This window comes from Chelonia mydas, chromosome 9, assembly GCF_015237465.2.
Source record: "Chelonia mydas isolate rCheMyd1 chromosome 9, rCheMyd1.pri.v2, whole genome shotgun sequence".
Taxonomy (NCBI): Eukaryota; Metazoa; Chordata; order Testudines; family Cheloniidae; genus Chelonia; species Chelonia mydas.
Window position 1 is genome coordinate 49,515,428 of NC_057855.1, and position 26,331 is coordinate 49,541,758.

General features: G+C 47.6%; 1 protein-coding gene across 3 annotated transcripts in view; it reads right to left on the reverse strand.

Annotated features, from left to right (window-relative positions):
- Positions 1–23,609, reverse strand: part of DGKG (diacylglycerol kinase gamma) — a 153,102-nt gene extending 129,493 nt beyond the window's left edge. For 2 of the 3 annotated variants that reach the window (XR_006283793.1, XM_037909618.2), the window contains exons 1-2: positions 22,837–23,609; positions 2,591–2,938 (exon numbers count right to left, since the gene is read on the reverse strand). Coding sequence is in view for 2 of the 3 variants with exons in the window: in XM_037909618.2 (XP_037765546.1) it covers positions 2,591–2,657 (67 nt within the window). In the remaining variant the exon portion in view is untranslated. The remainder of the gene's footprint in view (positions 1–2,590; positions 2,939–22,836) is intronic. The other variant, XM_043522536.1, reaches the window with a different exon arrangement.
- Positions 23,610–26,331: the final 2,722 nt, after the last annotated feature.

Consider the following 26,331-nt stretch of genomic DNA (forward strand, 5'->3'; position numbering starts at 1 on the left):
CCAGTTCCCCTGTTTCTGGCTTTCCTCTGAATTGCGGGACTGAGGCGTCTCCAGATGAATGCAGGTTGCTCTAGAAGGATCTACCTTTCTCTTGGCCTGAGAATGGGGCCAAGGCACTGAGGGGACAGCCTAGAGGATGGATGAGTGCAGAGAGGAGCTATCCACCCCTGGGACAAGGGCAGTGCCTGCACTGAGTAGCCAAGGAATCAAAGAGGACAGTTTGGGCTTGGAGAGGCCCAGAACGACAACCGCTGAGGGCCATGACAGAGGGTGATGGGAGAAGGGCGTGGGTATATGGACACTCTCTTAGAGCTGGAAGGGGAAGGATGATGACTGAGGTGGAGGCCCAAGTCACCTCAGAGCCCCTCAGCAGCCTAGGAGCCCCTGGAGGAGCACTGGCGGGAGAACCAAAGGTGCACAGCACTGCATGCTGGGAGAGGGTACAGTACCCATGTTACACCAGCCACAGATCCAGAACCATTGTCAGTCTTTGGCTTGCCATAGCCCTATCTCACTCAGCCCCCTTTAATGCATTATAACAGCTTTCCCCTTCTCTGGCCAGATTCTCAGCTTGGCTAAGTCTAGGTCAGATTGTCCCCTTCTGTGTGTAGAAGGCCATCTGACAAGATTTCCTCCTGCAGATTCTCGCTCAGCATGCCAGTGCTCGGCAAGACCTTGACAGCAGTCACAAGCAGCCAGACCTGATGCAACAGTGGAGGGGAGAACAGGGGATGGGTTCAATGTGGGGGGAACGGGATGGTGATTTGGTCCAAACAGTGGGTAAGACAACTTTAGTTTAGTGCAAAGCGATCAAGATCTGAGCTTCTCCAGTGACTCTGGAGCAGCTGAAGTAAACTATCACCTCCGGATGCTGCCTAAACCGAAGGCAGGAGGGATTTCTGCCAGGCAGCCCTAAAGCAGTGGCTAGCCTCCAACTAGTGATGCAAAGCAGGTCCTGCTAAAGGGCCGGAACATTGCCATTGTAGCTGTTCCTCCTCTTAATCCCCCAAGGGATGGAAAATCGCTGAGCCCGCGGGCAGCCCCTGCAAAGGGAGCAGAGCTGCTTTCAGACCAGGCTCTTTTCATGAGCACTGCGGCTATAAATACTCAAGAAGAGTTCCTTCCTAGAACGCTTTAATGGGCGCCAGTTTACTTTTAATTCTCCTTGCTCTGGTCTCAGGGCCCCAGGAGGCATGGTGGGCTCAGATGACCTGGATTAGTCACACAGGATCAAAATAGAGCAGAGTACCACAGGAAAACACTGCCATTGCCTGAAAGCAGGAAGAGACTGGAAGGGTCTAAGCCAGCCATTATAGAAATAAGCCCACAAAATCATCTTTGTTTCTGGAGACAGCGTCCCCTAATCAGTGACACGGCTGCTGAAAAATGATGTTAGGCTAATCTCTGAAAGATTAAATCATGGTAATAAGGTCACTGGGAGAAAAACAGACCTGACCAACCCCCCTGCCAGTTCTGCCAACATTACAGGACAGACTTGTGATAAACAGGACAGCTCCTGGGACAGGGGCGACCCGGTACAGAAATGATGGACAACTGACGAGTTATGCTGAGTAGGGCTGGCTGGAGAACAAGAATTCTCTTTTCTGAAAGACTTCAAGGTGTTGACATTTGTTTGCCTTCTGCAGGGGGATGAAAAGGAGCCTTTTTGAATTTTTTTGTGAGGAACAAGAGAGAGATACACCTTTCCCCATCCCAGCCCAGCCAAAAGCCGCACACAGATGAGATGTGAAAGACCCACATTCAAATCCCTGCTTTGCCTACTTCCATGGGGACACTCACATCCAAAGCAAGTGCCCTCACCACTGGCCTGTTGTGGGTTGAGTCTCCCTGGAGGCCATCCTGCACGGGGGAAACCTCCCCAACAAACATTTTGTCAAAACCAATACACGGCCCCAGACATTTCAATTTCAACAAACCATCATTTTCCAACAAAAGAAATTCAAATGAAATGAACAAATGAAAAATTCCCAGCCAGCTGTAGTGCTGAGTCAGTGTGTCTGCTCCTCAGCTACCGTATTACTGTACCCGAGTTCATCACAGCACTAACATAAAAGACACCGATGAAGTGAGCTGTAGCTCACGAAAGCTTATGCTCAAATAAATTGGTTAGTCTCTAAGGTGCCACAAGTACTCCTTTTCTTTTTGCGAATACAGACTAACACAGCTGCTACTCTGAAACCTGTCATAAAAGACACTGTGATGGGTTCAGTGATAAACAGAGTACCTACACCGTGTTTCTACACACAATGTGTGCGCAGAGCCTCTGAGAACACAGACGACTGGTAGCATCTGCAGGATCTATAAAGTTCCCTATAAGACCTCTGTGGGTCATTACTGCTCAGTGCTTTAGTTTACCTATTTCCCAGGCAGCGAGGAGATGGCCTGGTGCTGCACAATGGAATGGGCTCTAGGTACAGTTACTAGGAAATGGAGAATACAGCCATATTTGTCTTGTACAGAAAGTTCTGGCAATGCCTCAGGCTGTTGTCAAGGCCACTCATTTCCCCCTCACACGCCCCACAGCCAGCCACGCATGACAGCAGAGCTGGGAGAGAATTCCAGTACTCACAATCAGAATATTGCTGGAGCTGCGCAAATTCTGTCGGGCTGAGGGAGATCCACACGCCATCACTCATCTTTCAGGGGAGCCCTTGGGGAGCCCAGGCCACACTTTCACAGTGAAGAGGGAATGAAGAGCCACACCAGCTTTCTTCCTTTGGAACTAGGAGCTGCCCAGGTTCATTGCCATCGATCAGATCTGTCCCAGGGGTGCCAGGTACATATCTCAGATCACCAGCAGTATGAGTGCAGAGGCCTCGTGTTTCAGACCCATCGCTAGGACCCTTGTGTGGAGGGATTCCATGAGTAGGTGCTTCAGACACCCCAACTGGAGAACGCTACTTCAGGCTCTTCACTCCTAGAATAGGAAGAAATGCAGGCAAAAGAATCACTTACACTGACTATCTGCCTGCTTCTCGGTAGATTCAAAGCCTTAAGCAAAGCTTATGCAGGTTGTTTGGAGTCATGGATGAGTAGAAACAATTATTACTCTGAAACAGGCTCACTTTCAGCCTTTCTCAAAGGGTGACACTGCAGATGTAGAAGCGACCAGGGACAATGAACTCGAAATAGCGGACTCCGATAGTGACCAGCTATTTGACTAACAAACTAGTGAGGCAAAACTACTGGCCGGGATGTTCAGTGGCTAGAGAAAGGTGCTGACTCAAGTTTCTAAGTGGGTGGAACCACAGTCACATTAAATGGGGCCTCAAGTAAGACACCTGGTCTTCAGCCCTAGTCACCATAATGCTTAGTAGAAAGGGGCAAACGCTTGCTTGGATCTAAGCAAGTAAGTCTAACATTTTGTGAAAACCCCCATGTAAATGCTGGGAAAACATGAATAAAGCATGTAGCCCCTCCCAAAGAGCTGCCTCCAACCCCACCCCTCCCCTGACACCCCACCCATGCCCTGCCCCTTCTCTGAGACCCCGTCCCCACTTGGATAATGGGGGAGAGTCAGCTTGAGCGCCCCTGAAAACCATAGCTGTGGCAGCATGGCATGGGGCAGAGGTGATGCCTCAGGTAGGCCAGTCCCAGGCCAGTTAGGACTTTACAGGTCACAACGAACATCTTAAACTCTACCCGGAGACCAGTGGACAGCCAGTGTCAACCCCTGAGTGCCGGGGTCATGTGTTCCCAGGAGATGCCCCGCTCTGTAGGTGAGCCACCTCGTTCTCCACCAGCGTCAGTCTCTGAATGGTTTTAAGGGGTAGCCCCATGTACAGCACATTGCAACAGTCTGATCCTGAGGTGAGAAAGATCTGGTCAGCAGTGGCCAGACTCATGTCCAAAAGGAAAGGCCACCACCTCCTAGCCGGACACAGCTGGTACGAAGTTGACTGGGCTCTGGCTGTAATATGATCGTCACATAGCAGCGGGGGGTTTAGAATCACCCCTAAATTCCAAACCCTAGTGACTAATGGCGGACGCACTCCCTCAGATTTATATTACTTCTGCCATCTGCCACCAACTGCTAGAACCTGGGAGTGGACAACAGGGCTGGATCACTCATTAATTGCACTGTTCTGTTCATTCCCTTTGAAGCACCTGGCATTGGTCACTTAAGAAGACAGGATACTGGGCTGGATGGACCATTGGTCTGACCCAGTATGTCCGTTCTTATGTTATCACCCCCAGCTGCTTCCCTCATCCACCATCCCCTCCTTCTTGTCTGGGTTGACCCTCAGCCAGTCTCATGCATGCCCCAGTCTAACTAGACACCAGCCGAGGTGCTGAGCTTCATAGTTCAACTTGTTCCATCAGCACTATAGCTGCCACAGAGAAGTTGCAAAATGGGCACTGGGATGGGAAGCAATTGAGACTCTATGAGAAGCAGCATGAACCATTGTTTTAATTCTGATTTCTCCTCCAAGCCAGTTGAACCTCTCTATCCGTGGGACTATTTCAGAGGTGTAATCCAAGGCGAATGAACAGCAAGGCATGGCACTGTTTCATTTATAACAGAGGTGGCTGGTTACTGCTGTTAAAAAGATCAGAAAAATATTCTGGACAGAGCAGATGTGCCGTGAAAATTCCTGGTACCATGGCCTCTTCAGATGGAGCTTCCAAATGTCAGACACGAAGATTAGATAGACTATGGTTGTGGCTGGAAGTTGGACATAAGAAGCTGAGTTAACATCTGGCTTTTGCGCTGAATCTCTCTAGATCTTGAGCCATATACAGTGGCTGCCCTAAAAATTCTTCCACTTGGAAAGATTCTGCCTGTGTGAGGGATTCCATTTTACTAAAGAAATGAGAAATATCAGTAGAATCTGTAGTCTCTCATCAGTACTTCAAAGTGCTCTCACTTTGTGTACTTACCACTTACATTTCCCAGAGAAAATTCAATTTGACATAAGCAGAAAGAACTGCACTATTCATTAGCGAAGGGAGAGGACAGGAAGCCTGAAAGCCAGAAGATTTAAACAAGTGGAAACTCTCACATCATTCCTTCATCTATGAGAATTGGTCCTAACCCTCTGACAGATCCTGTGACTAATTGCTAGGTTTTTTAAAATCTAAATCAGTGGTTTTCAATCAGGGGTCTGCAGATATGTCTAAGATTTCCAAAGGGGTCCGCACCTCCATTTGAAAATTTTTAGGGGGTCTGCAAATGCAAAAAGGTGGAAAACCACTGATCTACATTAAAAATTGATGAGGAGGGAACATGGATGAATAACTCCTAAATGTAGCTCCCCAAAAAGCTCAGTCATTGAGGAAATGTCAGAGCCCTTGTGGGAAGCCTCCTGGAAGTGACAGCTTCCCAATAATCAATCTGCAGCTTTCCAAATCTGTAAGCTCCTTTACTAAGTGAATTGCTTACAATGACATTTGGGAAAGGTTGGCTTTTCAAGGAGGTACACGCAGAACATATGAGAGCCACGTGGGCTTGATTTTAGGCTCCTCTGCCTGCTAAATGTTGATTGTCAATTTCAACATGACTCTTATTTTACTAGATGTTCTACATAGAGACCCAGCGGGGTTTGTGAAAGGCCAGCTGGCTTCAGGTAACATCAGACAGGTGCTCTCATCCATCAGGTCTAGATGTCAGACAATCGCTCTTTCAATAGATGAAAAAGGCATTTGATTCAGGAGACCAAGCTTACTTATTTAAAATGATGAAAATGAACACCTGAGGGCAAACTACAAGCTCTGAATTCCCCTGTCTGTACTGGAGCTGCAGGTGCCAGCGACACTGAGCATACTGGTATTAATAACACCCCTCTCTTTTTGTCCGTAGCTCTCCCAGCACTTTACCAAGGAGGTCAGGAGCATTACCCCCATCTTACTGATGGTGAAACTAAGGCACTGAGCGGTGAAGTGCCCAAGATCACCCCGCAGCAGAGCCAGGAACAGAATCTAGGCCTCTGAAGTCCCAGGCCTGTGCCCTTTCCACTAGGCCACACGGCCTCCCAAATCTATCCAGCATGTGTCGAGGAGTGCTGGGGGGCACGTGCCAGACTGGTCACTTCCACAGCGTGTGTAATGCACTTACGCACATCTATCACAGGCTCACCAAGCTCAGCTCTCCAAATTCTTTCTTACAGATGCTGGACAAGATCTGGAGCGCACCATCCATGACCTCTTCCCCACTCTTCTTAATCTGGGTTTGGAATCTTTGGTTATGCCTTTCAAAACCGGTCAGGTTTAGTGTAAATTTAATAGCCCAAATCCCAGCGGTTGTCTGGCACATCCCTAGAGCTCGCTGACTCTACGGTGCCGGGGAGCAATTGGGGACAGAAAGAGGCCTTGCTTTTAGGGCCAAAATAATCAAAAGTGACTGGTGATTTTGGATACATAAGAACAGCCATACTGGGTCAGACCAAAGGTCCATCTAGCCCAGTATCCTGTCTTTTGACAGTGGCCAGTGCCAGGTGCCCCAGCGAGAATGAACAGAACAGGTAATCATCAAGTGATCCATTCCCTGTTGCTCATTCCCAGCTTCTGGAAAACAGAGACTAGGGACACCATCCCTGCCCATCCTGGCTAATAGCCATTGATGGACCTATTCTCCATAAACTTATCTAGTTCTTTTTTGAACCCTGTTATAGTCTTGGCCTTCACAACATCCTCTGGCAAAGAGTTCCACAGGTTGATTGTGCGTTGTGCGAAGAAATACTTCCTTTTGTTTGTTTTAAACCTGCTACCTATTAATTTCATGTGGTGACCCCTATTTCTTGTGTTATGAGGAGGAGAAAATAACACTTCCTTATTTACTTTCTCCACACCAGTCATGATTTTATAGGATTTCTATCATATCCCCCCTTAGTCATCTCTTTTCCAAGCTGAAAAGTCCCAGTCTTATTAATCTCTCCTCAGACGACAGCCATTCCATACCCCTAAGCATTTTTGTTGCCTTTTTCTGAACTGTTTCCAATTCCAATATATCTGTTTTGAGATAGGGCAACCACATCTGCATGCAGTGTTCAAGATGTGGGTGTACCATGGATTTATATTGAGGCAATATGATATTTTCTGTCGTATTATCTATCCCTTTCTTAATGATGCCTACTTCAGACACCTTAAAGGGGCCTAATTTGCAGAAGATTCTGAGCACCTTTGCAAATCAGGTTCCTTTAAGGTGTCAGTTGGGCAGCCAAAGTCACTAGTCACTTTGAAGAAAAAAAAAAAGTCAAACCGTCTATTCTTACACATACAACCCTTACACCTATCACTGAATTTCTCTGTAATGAAATTAAGCACCAGTGTCTCTAGATGTTGCATAAATAGGATAGGTCTATTCTACAACCAATGTCTATAAGACTTACAGCATGCATTTCCTTTAAAGGCTGTTAGAAAGGCATTGTTCTGCAGTATTTTTCAGTTTGTGCAGTGCACCTCCTATGCATCTAATCACACGAACTAAACTTTTGAAACCAAACAGAATGTCTGCTCCAGAATGCCTCATGCTGCAGGGACTCCATGGAATGATCTCACTCTGCTTCCCCGTCTGTCTGAGCTGAAAAGTAACGTATGGTTGGTTTGATTTTCTATCACTCAAACATAGGACTTCACTTCTTGAACAATTTTTTTTTTCCAGTTGGGGAGCTCCCATCTTCTCTGTGCTCATCACAGCTGTGTGAGTGAACAGCGGATTCAAATATTATCCTGGGTTCCAAGTCCCCTGATTTTGGTGGATTTATAATCTTACTGTCCCGTGTTCCTTTTTTGAAAAACCTTCATAACTTAAAGGGGGCGAAACGACTGACTGCACAGGAGAAACAGTGTATTTCACAGCACTTTATATACTCAGGTTAATCAGACAAAAAAAACTTCAGTTTTTAATCCTTCTGGTTCTAGTCATTTTAGCTATTTCTTGTGACTCTTGTAGGTACACTACCATATCAAATTTAGCACCAAATTTAGGCCTTGATACTGAAAATACTTATGCATGTGAGTGGCCCCATTGAGTTCCCACTCCTCCATTTTTGTAATAAGCTCCTAAAAAACCTTAGGTACGCAGAAACGATGACACCTTAAACTTCCAGCAGAAAAAGGTTAACATTCAGGGGAATATTTAGAAGCCAAATGTTGCAGCTTGATGCTACAGTGCCTGAGAACTCGATGGTGAAACTGACAGGTCTAGTTCTCTTGCCTTAGAGGAGAGAGAGGCAGGAAGCACACCGACAACACATGATGTGAAAAAGAAACTTGATTTAGTCAAACTGGAAGATTTTTGCAATCCAACTTCTTATGCCTGCAATCAGTGATAGATTGAGGGTCAGATTTTCAAAAAGAGATCAGTACATTGGGTGCACAATATGGGCTGAGTACTTCTGGCTAACTGGAAACTGCTTTCTTGGAAAAAAAACTGGCCCTACGTGTCCAGGCCGAGGCTTAGAAATGTCCCTGTGTTGGCTCTGATATTAAAGATCACAGTAGTCAATATCCATATTAGACCAACCTGTTTTTTCAACAGCCAAAAAAGTAATTACTTGAGATTGGAAATACTGTACAGAGGCCACACAATTATTAATTTGTCTCTCCATCCACAAGGAGAAGCATCAAAAGGAACGGACTGTCTAGCATTTTCTGTGTGCGATCCCCTCTGCTTGCGATTCTTAGACACAAACTCTGACTACTGCGCATTTCAGCTGAATGATGGGCATGCAGCTAGAACTAGTCAAATGAAGGGAGGAAAAAAACCTGCAAATGGCCAAGAAATGCTAACATTAATTGGATAAATTCTTCACAGATCATTCAACCAGCATCAGAACTCAGCCTCAGGTACTTGCCTAATTTGATCACATTTAAGGCTACGGGCTTAAAATAAATCTCCTAATTTGCTCTGCAGCCTTGGTTTGCCACTACAGCACACATTTATTCTGAGTGACTGAGGAATTGCTACATAGGTACAAAGTGTCAGATATAACTGGACCAGTTACATACACGTTTTTATCCCTTGTTCATCCTTAATAAACACGTCAAGGAAAAAAAGTGCTGTTTCCTAATGGATATAACATGCGGTACAGCCCCTTGTGTGCAGGTATATCATTCTCCTTGGCCTGGCCTGAAGTTTTTGGAGTTGTCACAAGCATGAAAATACCCGAAGCTACAAGCTCAGTTGCAGTGGAAGCCACTGTTGCAGTCTGGTCATGTGCACTCGCTCTGTGCATTGGCCGGAGTGGGACGCAGAGATAAAAGCCTCCGTCGCTCCTAGCAAGTGACTGCCCATTTCTGCTGGGATTTCAGGGGGTCGTAGTGGGTTCCTGTGATTGTGGGCACCTTCCATTTCCCCCTCCCCCTTATATGCCCCTCTTTAACAATAATAACTTTCTGACCAATCCTCTTGTTGGGCTCATGTTTAGCCTTGGCCTCAGCACAAAGGTGACACTTTTGTTTTGGGGGGAAAACATTGGAGGGGGGCTGGCGGTGGTGGCAGATCCCTTCTGCCACTTCAGTTAGACCCGGGTATAGTCACTTCTCCCTTTGGTCAACTTAAAGCTACTGTTGCTACTCACACACAATGTGCTCTCACTGAGGTGGAATGGCCCAATCCTCCAGTTTAAGGGCAGCAGGATGGGGCCCTATATAGGATTCTTGTTTTGTTTTGTTTTGTTTTTTTGCCAATGAAGCAAAAAATATACTTAGCCCAGCTTCTGGATTTAGAACCATTTCAGAACCACCTTTCTTTTAAGAGGTCAGTTACAAAGCTGCTGTTCTTTCATGCCGCGTATTCACACTAAAGCACACAACATCACCCACTCCCATGTGTAACGTCCCCTCTGTCTTATATCCAAAAGCCTAACTTGAAAGGTGGCCTTCTGAAGACAGCGTCTTCCTGTGTCCTGCCCAGGGAACTGGGTCCTTCCATGCTTTTCTCCAGCCCCTGCCTGGTCCTAATGTCCAGGAACTCACTTCTGGGAACATCTGGGCCTTTTCATGGAAAATTGCCCTGTTGTAGCCAGTGCAGCTCTAAGGGGTAGGTCACCTATACACTGCTGCAAACCCAAGACCACTGAACTCAGGCTTGGCATATGAGATCAGCCCCAGGGCTGCTCTAACCCCCAGCTGCCTGTGTCCCCCAGGAGCCTTTCCAGCAGTTAGGGATTGACTGGAGATTCACGCCCCTTTTACTTAGCCATGTCCCTGCCCCAGCCCCTCCGCCAGCCTTACCCAGAGTGAGTGGCGTGCTAGCACACAAGTAGCCTCACTTACTCCCATAGGCTACTTGCCAAGTAAGGTACCACTCGGGGTGTGTGTGAAGAAGGTGGAAGCTGGCACCCTAAGACAATGCCCAGTCGGATACTGGTGATGGGCCCAGAACAGGACCCCACCTCCACTTTCTCTTTCTACCCCTGCCTTTCGAAAAGCTTGGCCATGGATGGGAGCTCCTCAGCCCAGGCTCATGTCTGCTGTTTCAGGGACAGGACATTATGTATAGCGCACTCTTTCTCTGGGGTGAACTCACTTGTCTCAGCAGAGTTAAACCGCAGCAGATATTATTGCTGTTCTGCAACCTCATTCCCTAATCCTGTCTTACCTGCCTAAACCAAGAGTAACAGTTGTCCTGTTAAAGCAAAATAAACAAAGCCGTGAATAAACATGTTACAGGATAACTAAATGCCAGCTAACGAGAGGCAGAATTAAACAGGCTGCAGAATGGAAGTGTGCTTTTTGGGACATCACGCCAGAGCAGGGCAACCATCTGGGATCAGAGTGGATCCAGCATCCAAACCACCGGTTAAAGCCAGCAGGGACTAGAGAAACTAAATTTGTGTAAGCTAAGATGAGAAGGGTTGGAGGAGAAGGGAAAAGTGGAGCGGGGCGGGGCGGGGGGGAGGGGGACGATAATTCCCAGTGTGTGAGAGACCCCACCTAACTAGCTGAGTTCCAAAAATTGCCCAAGAAAGTCATCATCTCGGGAAACTCCTCTATGGCTGGGGGATATTTTCGAGCCCTTGTGGAGAAGGCCGGAAGGTGGACTGTGTCTACACTTGGAGCTAGGGGGTGATTCCCAGCTGAGCAGCCATATTTGCGCTAGCTCACTAAGAATAGTAGTGTAGCCGGGTAGTGTGGGCAGTGGCAGCAAAGATGAGCTGCCCCGAGCACAAACCCAGCTGAACCCCATAGATACGTACTCAGGGCACCTAGCCTGTACCGCCACTTGCTGCCCACTCTACCCAGGCTCTGCTACTATTTTTAGTGTATCTGTCCTTGAGCTGGGAATCACACCCTCAGCCCCAGATGTAGCCAGGGTGAGACGCCCTTAGAGCTGGCACCGGTATGGACACAGGGGACCAGCTAGAGCTGTGGGAATAACTGATTTTTAAGCTCACTGTCAGTTCTCAAAAAATCAAAACAAAATGGTTTTGGATCAAAAGAAATCCTTTGTCGGTCAAAAATGAAACATTTTGTTTAGATTTTGAGCTTTTTTTTTTTTTTTTAACATTTTACCTATTTTTAAAAATAAAATGGAAGGCAATTTCTAAAAGAAAGGTCATTTCGAATCAAAACACTGAAATGTTTCAATTTTTTCTGATTTTTTTCTTTCAACAGACACAGTGTGGTGAATCAAACATGAATTTGCAAAATGTTCCAGTCAACCAGAATCTGGATTCCTCCTATCCCTCTTCCCCCCTCCCCGCCAAAAGCTTTGGTCAAAATATTTTGCCCAGCTCTCGAGTGCAAGCTAAAACCCCAACCCGCACTTCTGAATTCCAGTTTCTGGGGTTCTCTCTCTTGAATCTAAGACCAGTAACTTCTAGTCTGCACCATAACAGCACCAAAGAACTGCAGTGAGCATAGGGTACAGATGGAATTTCAGCTTGGACTTTGAATTTTCTGGCTGCTGTGGGGGGTTTTAAAAAATGCCCTGAAGTGTTTGGAAAACATCTGTTAATTCCTTCCTCCTGAGTTAGTATACGGTCCTCTGGAGGGATACAGCTGCTTAAGGGTTATGAGATGCACAGCAACCATTTTTGCTCTGCACTACCATTAGACTATTCTACAGTATAGCATCGCTGAAGAATACATGACATGCAGCAGTAAATGATGGGTATTATTGTTAGTCTCTACTGCCATAACCACTGCATTAGCCCTATGGCATGCTGGGGGCTGCACCAAGAGCCTCTGTTCTGAAATGCCAGACCTGTAGGTTAAATACACCCTCCCACCCCACTCTAGCCATGCTCCCCTCCCCACCACTCCCTTTGTCTTCTGCACCCACTCCCAGCTTTGTACTCGCATTCATGCTGCTTTGGATGCCTGGAGCAGCCTTCTAGCTAATGTGAAGCGAGCTCCCTCCGTGAGGATGGGGAAGAAATTGCTCATTTGCTTTTAGTGTTGACAGGCCTGAAGGTAGGAAGGCTCTGGGGTGCTGCGAAGAGGCAGGAAAAATGCAAATCGGGACATCCCAGGGGTCTTCCCACATCAATTTTTGGAATAAGAAATGCCATTTCCTGCGGTTTAGATTTAGACTTTCAGTGGGGGAGGAAACAGCCTCCCTGGAACCCCAGCTGCCGCTCATCTGGCATTCTGCACGTCAGCAGCAGCAAATTATGTTCTATTAAATCAAACTCGCTTCTGCCTAAAAATAGCTCCCCTACGAGTGTTACAAATAACATCTGATTACTCTAGCTGGAAGAGAGGAGAGGAAAACAATTCCTCTTCCCCCCCCTTCCCCTCCCCCAGATCTGCTTTGGGCATTTGACAGCATAGGGAGCAGTTTTCTGCAGTCAGTCCCCTTCCGCGTGGGCATGGGTCTTTCACGCACAGCGACAGCAAATCAACTCTGAAAACCAGCAACATGGGCTTGTAAGGCTACAAACCACTGGCTGGGGATTGGGGTGGTGGTGAGTGGGCCGGGGGGAGTTTAGTACCTGGAACTGAACTTGCTTCGTGAAACTGATGAGTTTTTAAGTTAACAGTGTCCCCTCAAAGCATCAGCATGCTCTGAGACCCTTGGTCCACCCCTGCATTTCCCATCAGCCACAGAAAGCGTGTGACAAGACACCGAAAGCACAGCTGTGATGTGGGCTTGTGGGGGGGGATAAAATGGAGCAGATGATCACTTCTCCAAGGATAATGTAAGAACAACAGACTCCCAAGCCAACCTCCCAACCGGGTTGTCCTGCCCCCACACATATCTGTGGGTTTTGTATAATTCACTCCTTCCTGTCCCCTTGCTCCCCATCTCCTGCTGTCTCCTCATTTGCTCTTCCCATTCCGACCACTCTCGAAGGCCCTCGCGCCATGTTATCACCTACACCTGGACCCCGTGGGCTGAACATGCTCCCAGGCCCAGATTCCCCACCCACCCACAGGGTGGCAGCGCTCTACACAAGATGCGAGGCAGAGGAGAACTGGGCACCGCGGGACAATACGCCCCTATGCTGTGGCCACTGTGTGCCAGCTATGTGGGTGCAATGTGGGCACACGGGGGGCCCTTGTGCACGCCCTGGTGAACCAGGCCCACCTCTACTCACTGTTCTTCTAGATCAGGGTTGGGGCACACTGGTGGGTGAGCTGCAGCTGCTCTGTAGTCAAAGCGAGGGCTTTGGGCTGCAGGAACATCAGCAGTGCTCCTGACATTCCCATCTTGTGAAATAGTCACCCCCTGGCCTCCTTATGGGACATGTGGAAAAGAATCGCTCTTCATTTTACCCTTTATCTAACATGTCCTCATCTACTTTTTCCTTCCCTACCCTCCTGTTCCCATGAGGGTCAGGTAGAGTGGTAAGAAGTTTCATCGACCCAGCCTCTGGTCTCAAGAGTTGTCTCCTGCTTTAGTGCCGTGTTGCTGCTTTGCCAAGCCCCAAATCTTACTAACCTCGACACAGCCCTGAAACAGAAGCTTTGGTGCTTGAGACTGGAGACGGACGGCAAGCATTTCCTCTTGCTAAGCCAGCTCTGCATACCAGCAGCACCAGCTCAACCCTGGTGTCATGGCTGAGAAGGGCCGTCTGCAGGGTTCCCCAGGAGTGAGAGCGCTTCAGAGTGAAAGTTGTACTCTCAGTCCCTTACTAGCCTGCTTCCAGGAGGAATTCAGCACTGCATGCTGAATTATTCAATCAGAGCCAGATACAGCAGGGCCCAAAGGTGGAGTTTCCCTCAGATCTAAGGGAGGGGGTAGTGGGTCCTGTGGAGGAGACAGTGCTGTCTGCATCTGCTTTGATCCCTGTCTACTAGCACCACGGAGCAGCAGGAGTCACAATGCCCCGGCTGCACCTTGGCAGCTGCAATGGGAGTTAATAGCTTTTTAGTCCTTCAATTTCTACAAGCACCAACAAGCTCCCATCCCATGGATGGAACACGTACTGCCCAGGGCCTCCACATGCCAATGGATGTCTCATCCCTGCCCAGTGTGTTCCTCAGCCCACGCTCAATGGCCCATGAGGAGAGAGGGGGTTTGTAGCATGTCTGAAAGGCTAACCCCAGGGTTGGGATGGGGAAAAGGAGGAGCTCCATTTGAGCACCTCGGGTGCAGGCAGAGAGGCAATCCTCAGGGAACCAGCTCCCAAACCATTTAGGGCTTTCAAAACTAAAGTCAACAACCGAAATGCCATCCAGCAGCTGGCAAGCTGTGAGGGCTGGTCACAGCGTATGGGCCTTGCTGCCCTCCACTTGGACTGATTCTACACTAGCCCCTGTGTTAGCACAGCACATTCTCGGAATGCCAAAGACACAGGTAAGACAGGAATAGTTGTGGGCAAGAGGAACGGTTTCTTGACCTCCCCAGAGACAGAGGGAAACAGTGCTTTCAGCCACAGCTGCAGCCTGAACACCTGAGAGCAGCATCAGATCCAGTCAGACTCTACACTGGGTTGCACCCATACTCCACCACCAGTCAGGGATGCCAATAGACCTTCAACCCTCTTTCCCAAGCCCAGAGAAGCAGGGCCTCGTTCTCCAGCCCCAACGACACGTCTGCAAAGAGAGTGAGATGTCACCCAAGAGTGGAGGTTACATGTGACTGCAATCTCTTAACTGTACACCCCAATCTCTGGACACACCTCTCCATGCCTTTGTAATACGCACGGTGCCAAGCAGTGGAGAACCAGGCCCACTATCTCACCTTGCCCAGACTATGTGTCAGCCGGCTAGCCCTCATCCAGTCTCCGGGAATTGTTTGAGCCTGAAGGGTCACTCAACTTCAGATCCTGTTTCCCTATAGGAATTCTCAGGTTCAAAAGTGGCTGATGCCGCTGGTACAGGCCACTCCTAAGCTCCACCCCTCTAGCGCCTGTTCTCACACAACCTGGAGCTCAAGCGTGGAGAGCAATACAGCTTCCCCTCCAGAACCTGAGCCCCTTCCACTCGGAAGGTGGGGACTGGCTAGCTCTTCCATTTTTTCTTGGTGCTTCTGCTTTAAGAAGTCAACAGCAGAAAAAGCTGAAAGCAACCCCTGCCAATCACAACCAAGAATTAAAGGAAAGGCTTCAAAGTCCAAAATCTTTAACATGATACCCCGATCACAAGCTAAAATCCACATGGCTGTGTCTGAAACAAGTTTGTAGACAATGGAAATCAAGTTACAGGTGGAGAAGGGAGAGGTAAAGAGGACTTCCTTTTATATGTAATGTACTATACGTGGGGAAAGGTGTTATGCTGAACACTGATCTTCCAGTTCTTAACTGAAACATTAAAGAGGATCCTCAGTCAATGGCATAATTTCCTGAAGAGTTTGTTTCACAACAAGCCAGTTCAATCTAATGTGGCTCTTGGATAAGCTGCCTTATCTTCACTAGCATTTTAACTCCAGTTAAGAACACACCTTTTCCCCTTGTAAAGACAAGGCCTCAGTCCCATACCCTCTGGGACCCCAGGACTTGGCACTAACCAACAGACCTTGTAACCTCCTTAGTTTGATAACAAAGTACGCAATTGAAAATACACATTGGGAGGAGAATGTGCAACGAAGGCCCTGATGGGAGTTTGCACCCCAAATGTTGGCTACCTATGGCATGTTTGCCTCTTGATTAGTCCTATCAAGCGTGCACATCTTACTAACCCCACTTTTTAGTCCTGTGACTGGAGTGGTTAGTGGGCCACTTCACCTTAATAGTCTCTTACAATATGTGTTAACTCCTTACACTAAACAATCTCTTCCAACTTGCATTTAGCTATGACACTGAGTACCTTTCCCGGACCGGAAGAAGAGCTCTGTGTAGCTCAAAAGCTTGTCTTTCACCACCAGAAGTTCGTCCAATAAATGATATTCCCTCACCCACCTTGTCTGTCTTTCAAAATGGTCATAATTCTCCTGTTACAGCAAGAAGCAGGCAAGAAACTTCCTCATGCACCTGAGGTACGGTTGCCAACTCTCCAGGATTCTCCTGGAGTCTCCAGGAATTAAAGATTATGTTATGTGATGAAACCTCCAGGAATACATCTAACCAAAATTGGCAACCCTAACCTGAGGCCTAATTAATCCTTAAGAGAACCACATTGGGGGGATTAATTGAACACCTAATTAAAAAAAAACAACCTAATGTCAACATGGTGGGTGGCTGGCAAAGCTTAGAATGTGCTGATGGGTTTTAAAAACTCAGTGTAGAAATCCTAGATCACAAAGGGTTTAATCAAAGCCTAGACCCTTTGAATGGCTTAAAAGTCTTTAATCATTTTCAGCATATGTGGGTCAGGCCCAAGCACTGTTCTTTGCTGTGGGGATTTCTGGATCAGATCACCTTCTGGGAAGGGGGAAACGAGCTCTGTTAGCTGTTCGGTTTTGGGTTTTGTGCTCTACATCACAGGAAAAGACAGAAAACTTCACACAGACAAGGAAGCTGCTGCTTCCACTTACTAAAGGATCTGGTGTATGTCTGGTGTGGGTCAATCTCTCTGCCGACCCCCATGCTGTTAACTTGTCCCATAGGGAACTCTAGTCTCACTTGCAACCTCTCATTCTTAAGCAGAAGCATACTGGGTCTCCTTCAGGAATGGCATTTTCCAGCCGGGAAGGCCCATCTTTCATGAAATCAATCTGTTTTCATGTCCTACTCTGAGGAGGCCCCTCAGGCAAGGGGTGGAGTATAAACCTTGCCTGGGCTCTCCCCTCTTCGCTGCAAAAAGCAAAACCCAGTCAAGTCATGCTCAAAATATTCGGTGCAATTACACGAGAACCAATTTTGAAGCCTGTCATTAACCTAGCCACGAATTAATGAAGGCTCGGAGGGAGAAAACGCATTTCCTTTGCAGTTTTTCCTTCTCTCTTGCTAGGATCCATTCATGATGCTTTATACTACACACCTCTGCCTCTCTTTACTACAAGTTCGCACAGCCTCCTAAAAAGCTGTCAACCTCTTCAGAGATGGAAGGGAGGATTCCCGAACACGGCTTTATCCTTCGGGGGCTGCCCACCCCGAGGAGAATCAAATAGCAGCACATACAGCAGGTTCTGGAGAGGGAGCGGAAGGCAGCAGACCGGATAAATAGGTTCAGCGTCTCTAAGAGTATATCTGCACTGCAAATGAAGGCATGACTCCAGCACAGCTGAACTAGGCGGACCCATGCTGGTTCTCATCTAGCTAGCATTGGTAACACCAGTAGAGTGAATGTGATGGCACAGAATTCGGCAAGGGCTAGCAACCGGAGCTCAACCTGGGGACCTGAGCAGGCTTAAGTGCCTGCACTACGTAGTGATCTGCATTTGGCTCAACTTCTCCCTCCCCAAAACCAGTGTTACAAACGGCTGACCTGCTAGCCCACTATACAAGACGTGCTGACATCTCAGTGCGCTAGACAGACACCTCTTGCCTGTCCTCCTGCGTCCCACTCCATGGGGAGGATTACACACGGTCGTGTGACATTCACACCCACCTACCCTGTGCATGCCCTTGAGCTCACTCCGGCCCCTTGCATGTGGGATCCCTTCCTGTGCACACTTCCCTCCACACCAGACCTAGGCCTGGGTCCCTTTTACTCAGTTCATCCACTGAAAGAGAAACAGAGGTGACCTTCCTCACATGGATGGGTCATGGGGCTGGCAGAGACCCTCCCATCCCAGCCCAGGTCTCGGTCCCAGACACACCTTTGCAGCAGCTGCTGGCACAAGTTCTGTGCAGGTGGAAGTTGATCAGGACTGGGAGGAGGCATGGCTGGGGCAGTGCTGAGCCCCAAGGATGGCCAAGATATGCCTCTGCAACAGGCCATGGAATCTGAACAAACAGAGCCTGGCCCCCCTGAATCAGGGAGGAAGTTCCTCCCCATCCTGGCACCAGCACCAGTGCAGAGATGAGCCTGGCCCTAAGTGAGCATGTGGAAAAGCTGCCAGGCAGCCTCTGACTACTGCAGAGAGGCTCCGATGGCACAGAATAACCAGGTGCTAGCTCAGTTTAAGCCTCAGTAAATAACAATCATTCGTAGCGCTGCAGCCCTCTGCATTTACGTCCTTAGATGCTGCGCTAACGAATGGTGTTTGCAAACGGAGGGCCAGCTCCTCCGCTGGTGTCAATCAAAGTAGCTCTATGGTCAATGGGCCAAATGACCTGAAAAGTTAGTACTCCCTGATGGGAATAAGGGGGAGACCCTCTAGCTGGGGTTGACGGACTGTGAGGGTTGACAGACTGTGCTTCTGAAGAACATGTGAATCAGAAGACTCAGTCTTGGTGTTAGGGGCTTATTCCTTCACCCGCTCACTTCCCTGGTCCTTCTCGCATGAACAGAGAGCAACAATACCCCAAGTCCAAAGGTGCAAACAATGCGATGTCACCACAGAGCCTTGCCTGTGTCCCTGTTCCCATTCCCTGTTCCCATTCCCCCCCTTTAGCAAAACATGATTCCAATTCCCCCACCCCCATTCCCTGTTCCCATTCTCCCCCTTTCTTCCTGATTGACTGCAGACTATATAGTAAAACTTGAGTTCAGCTTAGCTATACCTTAACCAATCATTTTACTGAAATTTAACTAACCAATCCTAACATATTGTTACATAATTATTTAACCAATTATATCCCACCACCTTAATTAGTTTACACCCAGAAAAATTAATTATACAGCAGACAGAAACAATCACAGAAGCAGACAGAGATTATACAGACAAACAATAGGGAAATGGGGACTACAGTGATAGAACAACAAAGAAATGAGGATTTCACATCCCAGCTATTGATAAGTGAGTTCTTGCCAGACAGGATGCTATCAAACTAATTTCCTTTTACATCTTCTAGGCACTTCCCTTTCTCTGGAGGTGATAGGCGCTATCAGGTCAGGATTTGTATTCCTAACAGCCCAATAGCACCTTATTTCAATGTGACTGGTTTGGGATGTGAGGATGTGACCGTTCGCTTCCCAGCTTATGGCTGCCTCTGCTGCTTAGCCAAAGACCTTAGCCTAAGAACAGGACCTCAGACTGTCACAGTGAGAAAAGGCCTTATTCAGTCAGACAGTGATTTTGAATCTTTCTTTTATACCTCTATAACTAGCTAAATGATAAAGATATACCTAAATTCTTAAAGTATAGGCCTTTGCAGACAAGCCTGAATATCTATATCCTAACACTCGGCACATAACTCAGTGTGACCCACAGTTGTGGAGAGAACACGAGACACAAGTTCCCAGGCCTGCAGCACAATTGCTGAGCAGTGAGGTTACTCCTGTCTGACAGGTGCATCACACCAGCTTGAGATGCCAATGCATGCTCCACCCTCCAATTACAAACACAAAGACCGGGCGTCCCCATTTCCAGCTTAGTGCCAGATACTGTGACGGACCAACGTACGGGCAGCTTTCTCCGCCTGGCTCCCACCGGACATAGCAGACAATAAGCAGACCTGCACAGCGTGCCTGCTGAACAGTGCGGTTTCCAAAGACACCATAAAATGAGACTACCTGAAACCATTGGGTGTGTGCTCAGCAGGGCTCAGCTATGCTGCTTCTGCTCCCCCTGCCCCACGGCCACGCTGCTCTGTGTACTCACACTAGCTCACTGAGAGCTAGCACAAGTATGCGTACATGTGCTGGGGATATCAGACCCCCACCTTGTAGCATTGGCGTCCTGTCTATGGGGTTTTTTAAGAAAAACGAGTCAAGTATTCCGACAACGCGTTCAGGCACTGCAAACCCCATTTAGCTATCAAGACCTAGTGGGGTCTTTTCCCCGCTCGTGCATCAGATTTCAATACTTCTTTATTAATTTATTGTGGGCCTCATCCCACCTGGAATTCTCAGTTCCCAGGGTGCGCGTGACGAGGCGGAAAGGTGCTCCTTCCATCTCAGGGCGTAAGAGGTTACAAGCAGAGCCCAAGTGCGTTGCTCGTCACATGGGTGATCTGGGGGTGGACTATCAAAGCAAAGGGAAGCTGGCACCATAGGGGCTCCCTAGATGGAATGGCCTGTCCTCCTCCCAGCTCACTGAAAGCTGGATAGGCCTCTGGAGGTTGTTCCCAAGTGTTCGGAGTTGTGTTGCTCTAAGACACAAGACTCAAACTGACCCAGAGTGGGGGCTGCACTTACCAGCCCCGACTGGTGCTTCGACCTGTTGGTTTACAGGGAATTTTCAGGACTGGCAGTTCAGAAAAAGGCATTGTTACTTAAACAGAGCACAATTGATATCAGACTCAGTGACATACAATAAACACAGATCTGCCCAATGCCATTGAGGTCACCTGTAAAAGTACTTGTCCGTCTGTCCGTCCCCCGCCCCCCACGCTCCCCCCCACCCCGCCGCAGTGGCACTGCTTTCCACTGCTAGGGCCAATCCTGTTCTGACTATAGGTCTAAGGTTCCCAGGTGCACACCTACCCCCTTTGGGCTAATGAACCCAAGGACTGAGACTTCCAACAGCAGGGACAGAGGAGGGTCAGTGTGGCTCACCTCCTGGCACTGTCAGAAAGCTCAGCGTACACAGCACCCTAGTGACCTTCCTGCTTTTCCCTTTTTACATAATAGTTTTGTCAGCCTGCCATAGGAACAGACTGGATTAGATTAGGTTTCTATGTAGACCAGTCTCTGCTGTCTGGTACTGGATGCTTCACAGGACCCTGCTGTAGTCAATTAGTGAAAGTTTTCCTCCTAATCCTCATTAATTTGAGATTGGCTCAGGCTCTGAATCAAGAAAGCTTACAACTCTCCAAAACTTAAAAAAAAGTCTACATGGATAACAAGAACTTCCAGAGTCATCCATAGTAAATATCCAATCCTTTTTTAAAATCCTGCCATGCTCTTGGTCTCAATGGTATCTTGTGGCAATGAGTTCCACGGGGTAACTGTGCCTTGTGTGAAAAGGTGTTCCTCTTTATTAGTTCTGAAGTTACCATCTTTCGATTTCATTATGAGACAAGGTAAGGACAAATTCCTAATCAGCCTCCTCCAACCCAGTCATTATTTTATATACTGTCATATCCCATCTCATGCTTCTCCTCTAACATAAACAGCCCCAGTATTTTTCACTTAAGTAGAAAGAAGCCAAAGGGGATTGCCTGAAATCACAGCCCAGCCAGTGGCTGTGTCTTCACTAGGGATAAAGGTGCATACTTAGCCCGAGTACTTACGTAACTCGGCTTAACAGTGCATGGTAAAGTGTGAGGGTAGACAAGGCAGCTTGTAGTTTCCACATGGGTTAGCAGGTCCAGTTAAAGATTATGTATGAGCTTCATCTCTAACTTGACCCGCTAACTCATGTGAAAACTGCAAGCTGCCTTGTCTTCACTACCATTTTAACTCAAGTTAAGAACACACCTTTTCCCCTTGTGAAGACAGGGCCTCAGTCCCAAACTCTCTGAGTCCCCAGGACTTGGCGCTAACCAACAGACCTCGTAACCTCCTTAGTTTGATACCAAAGTATGCAAACAAAAGTACACATTGGGAGGAGAATGTTCAGCAAAGGCCCTGATGATAGTTTGCGCCCCAAATATTGACTAACTATGGCGTGTTTGCCTCTCGATTAGTCCTATCAAGTATGCACATCTTACAAGTCAAAATAGGCTTATTCTACCTGCTAGCCCTACACCTTCAGCCTGGGTGCTGAGAGTCAAGCTGGTTTCTTTCCATCTTGCATATCACTGCCAGTAATAAAGGTTCTGCAGGCTAAACGAAGCCTTCAGTGACACTGAGCTGCCCCTACTGTCTTCAGATTTTGCTTTCTTTTATAGCTCATAACCCTGTTGCCTGCAATCAGTGGGATAGACTGGGGCTTAGGAGACAATTCTGATGCTGATGCATGAGATGGACAGTAACGCTCAGTTCTCTCCTTCGGAGCTGTGCTGGCTCTCCTGTGCAAACAGGAGCACAAAGGAAGGAAAACTTTTGTCCCTAAAATGAGCAAAGGCAACTAAGGACCATCAGAGGGAGGCTGGTTTGGTTTAAAAAAGAAGGTTCTATTTTTACACAGTCCTTTTTTAAGAGAACAACTGAGCTTAAATAAAAAGAGGTTGATAATCCGTGGGAAGCAGGACTTACTGGGGGCTTTTCTCCTTCTCCCTCGCTGCCCCCACACAACGACCCATGCTCAGGATGGCCAACAGCACCCATTTCTTTCCGTGTGAGCTTTTGAGGCAGGATCAGAAGGGCATATTGAGATGGGCGCAGTTAGAATTCAATCGAATCCCCCATCCTGTGCTCCCCAGCCCAGCCAGCTGCAGTTGTGGGGGATCCAGTATTCTCATTTATCGCTGAGTTCTACTGCAGACCAGCTCCGCACAATGAGCCAGCAGCTCAGCTCCCTTATCACAAACTGAATCACAAACAATCATTAAGTAAAACCAGGCAGCAGTGTTTGTCTTTTAACTGAGCAAGCAGCTCCAAGGAACCCCCCGGGGTGAGTGCAGCTAGACACAGAATGCATGGACACTGTCATTCCCAGTTCAGCCTTACCTCTTAGCACCATGCAGGCTGCCCCAGGCTTTTCCTTCTTCTAGTTAATTCCCTTGGTTGGGAGGATAGAAAAACAAACCTTTGGAAAACCCATCCTGCCCTCTGCGCGCTTGGCCCTTGTAATCCAGAAGGGTTAGATGTGGCTGGCAGGAAAAGGGTTGCTTGGGGCAGGAGATTGGTGGAGTGGTGTCTATTTTCTTCCCCAATCCTCCTGTCTATGTTGTTCTGGGATGGAGCTTGTCTTCAGTGGCAGCTGCTGTCTCTGCTGGTCTGAGCACTTGCCCGCTCAGCCTGCTAGCTCCAGCTACCCCTGTTAAGGTGGATCTCAATCCATCAGCTGCAGAATTGTTATTTTTCTGCCGGTCCAGCTCAGCCTCCCTGCCTCGGACAACACACTTGTTCTGCCTGCTCAGTGTGAATGGAGCAGAGACACAAGAAGAAAGAGGAGGAGCCGGGGAAAACAGCCATGCGTTTGTTTAACCCTTCTCTCGCTCTTTTTGTCCTGACTGTTTGGGTTCTTCAGACTGAGGGATAAGCGCAGCCAGCCAGAGAGTGATCCATCACCTAGCAATGTCCTCGCAGTTCTTGTTCTGCCCAAAACTCTAGTGCTCCCTTAAATTGACAGGCCACAGTAAAAAAAAAAAAAAAAGAAAGAAAAAAAGCCTCACCATTTCCAGTGAAGTTGCTTTCATCTTTTTTGGTTAGAATTTCCTAATCCCCAACCAGCTTCAAATGAATCTTCAGGCCATAAATACCCGGACAGAGGCTTAGCCCGGCCTGAAGAGGTTTGGACATAGGTGCATTTCAAATCGGTGTTGATTCAAGCTCTCTTGGTTAGGGGGTGTTTTTCAGCTTGTTTTGGCCTGCCCTTTGTTTCACTGTTTGTTGGGATTTCTCAAATGCTGTCACAGCACGGGAGAGGTGTCTCTAACCCCACAGGTCCCTGTGGAGAGGCACCGATACAAGCCGCTTCTCACCACACTGTTATGGGCCCTGGCCTGTAGTGTTATGACAACCCCTGCAATGGAAAACTTTCCACTTTGTTTCAGTCCACGGGTCAGTTTCCTTTTTTTTTTTTTTTTTTTTTTAAAGCGTCAGCGTATTTTCATCCATGGCAAAGGTTGCACTTTCCTCAGGAATGGAACAAACCTCAGAAAAGGCCAAAATAGATAAAAAGCCTTTTTCCCCCTCTTTCCATGACGTCCATGCCTGAATGCTCAGGGGTGACGCTATTTCAGGCATGTCATATTATTTATATTTCACTATATTTATATTCATTAAAGAAGTCATGCATGGACGGAGCTCTCTGACTTCAAAAGGCAGGAAAAGGGCAGTGACAGCTTAAACTGAACTTTCTGGAGAGAAATATAGACTGGGAGGAAGGGAATATATATATATATATATATATATATATATATATATATATATATATATATATATATATAGTCTGCATGCCTATTCCATTATAACATTCCCATCCTAAGCGTCTGCCCCGCCCCCAACCCCAATCCTAACCCTGCCTAAGGGAGGACTCTCAAGAGGACAGCAGCAAGCTCACAGACATGATACAAGGACCAGAGTGGCAAAGATCATAGCCAATTACTGCACAGAGAGACTACATGACGAGGACCATCGGAGCATGCGTGCTGTATGCAGGGGTAGCAAAATTGGCTCTTTAAAGGAAATTCTTCCTGGGGAAAGGAACGTGGACCTAGCTCCTTCCTTTCCAACACACTGGCCAGCTGTTGCTCTTAGTGCATCGGACAGACGCAGACTTTCCAGCTTTGGAGAGCAATGGAAGCCAGTGGGTTTGGATTCATTGGCTCTATCCATAACCTCCAGAGGGGATTTGATGGAGTTCCTAGATCACCCAAGTAGTTCTCTACCTCATGTCAAATCCAGGTTTCCCCAAAGCGTAGAGTCCTTGGAAAAAGAAAAGGAGAACTTGTGGCACCTCTGAAACCAGTCCTTGGAAAGATTCTAGTATTAGCAATTGCAGTCTGTATTCCAGAGAGAACAGGCAGGAACCATCAGCTGCTGTCCTTGAAATGCTGAAGCAAGTATGTCAACCTGGAGTCTGCCCAGGCAATTACACTCACATTTATCCAGGGGACCAGTAAGCATCTGAGGTCTGTCCAGATGTTTACGCCTAGGTGCCACTAGCACTACATCTTCAAGAACCTGAGCCTCTCTCCCAGGAGCTCATGTTTAGAAGGGTATAATCTCAGAGCATGCTTACCAAGTTCATGGTGGTAGTAGCAGCCTATTAGATGAGAGCTCATTAACCATCTCTTGTCTAGAGGAATGGCTTAATGAGAGCACCTCTCTCAAAGAGGTCTAGATGGTTGTACAGTAGACAAAGTCCCAAGTTTGGACCTTCGGACTAGTTGTGAATGTATCCAAGTGTCTCCTTTCCCTCAGAAAACTTTGAAGTCTATTTTGAGAGCCAAGGGTGGAGTTTTCCTTTCCCCAGAAAGAGAGTAAAGAACAACACGATACTTCTGTGTTCCCTTGAGTCAGCTTTTGAGCCAGACTCCTCTGGCTTTTTCTAATTCTCTTCAGCCCCCACAATTCAGAAGCACTAAAAAATTCCTCACCACCACTCATGAAAATTTCCTTCACCTGAGAGTTAGAGGCATGGGTTGAAGTGTGTGTGTGTGTGTGTGTGTGTGTGCGCGCGCGCAAGCATGTTGTGCATTAATCTGGTTTAGTTCACTTTAGTACTGGTACTCTCCCAAGTTCTTACAAACCGATCCTCACCAACCGGAGTCACCCAAAAGACAAGCCACTGGCAGCAGATAGCACACATTTGCATAGTCATTATCCCTTCTCATCTGGTTGGCCTTGATCAGCAGTGAAATAACACCAGTCTTAAGAGTTACGTACAATTGAGATGAACAGGGTCCCACTTCTCAGAGCTATTGCTTCAGGGTAGTTGCAGACTCACGTAGACTTCACTGCATCAGGTCGCTCTTGGTTTATATCTTGTAAGTTATTTTTACAACCATCAAGCTAGAGACTTGAATGGAAGATTCTCGAGCACAAGATGACAGCCAGAGCCTCATTATTTAGGCTCCTACCTTCAGCTGAAAGCAATGCAAGTGAGGAGCCTAACTACCTTTGATGATGTGGGCCGACACCCTCTAAATGAAATGTCTGCTCATGGAGCCACTGTGAGCCAGGCAGTTCAAACACTGTTTAAAGAAGAAAAGGAACTGTCTTCACAGCTCTGTCCACCATGCTAACCAGTGGCAGTCTGCTGGGGTGGGGGAACTACTTCAGAGCATAGGGTGCTTTAGAAACGTGGTCTTTTTCGGAATGTCCTACCAGTGTGTCTGAAGTCTGGGCTGTAAGGCACTGTTGCCCTTAACGGATGCCTGGATGCAAATAAATAATACTAATACTAATAACACCCAGCGCTTATATAGCGCTTTTCATTAGTAGATCTCCAAGCACTTTTCAATTCTATGTATTTATCCTGACAACACGCCTGTG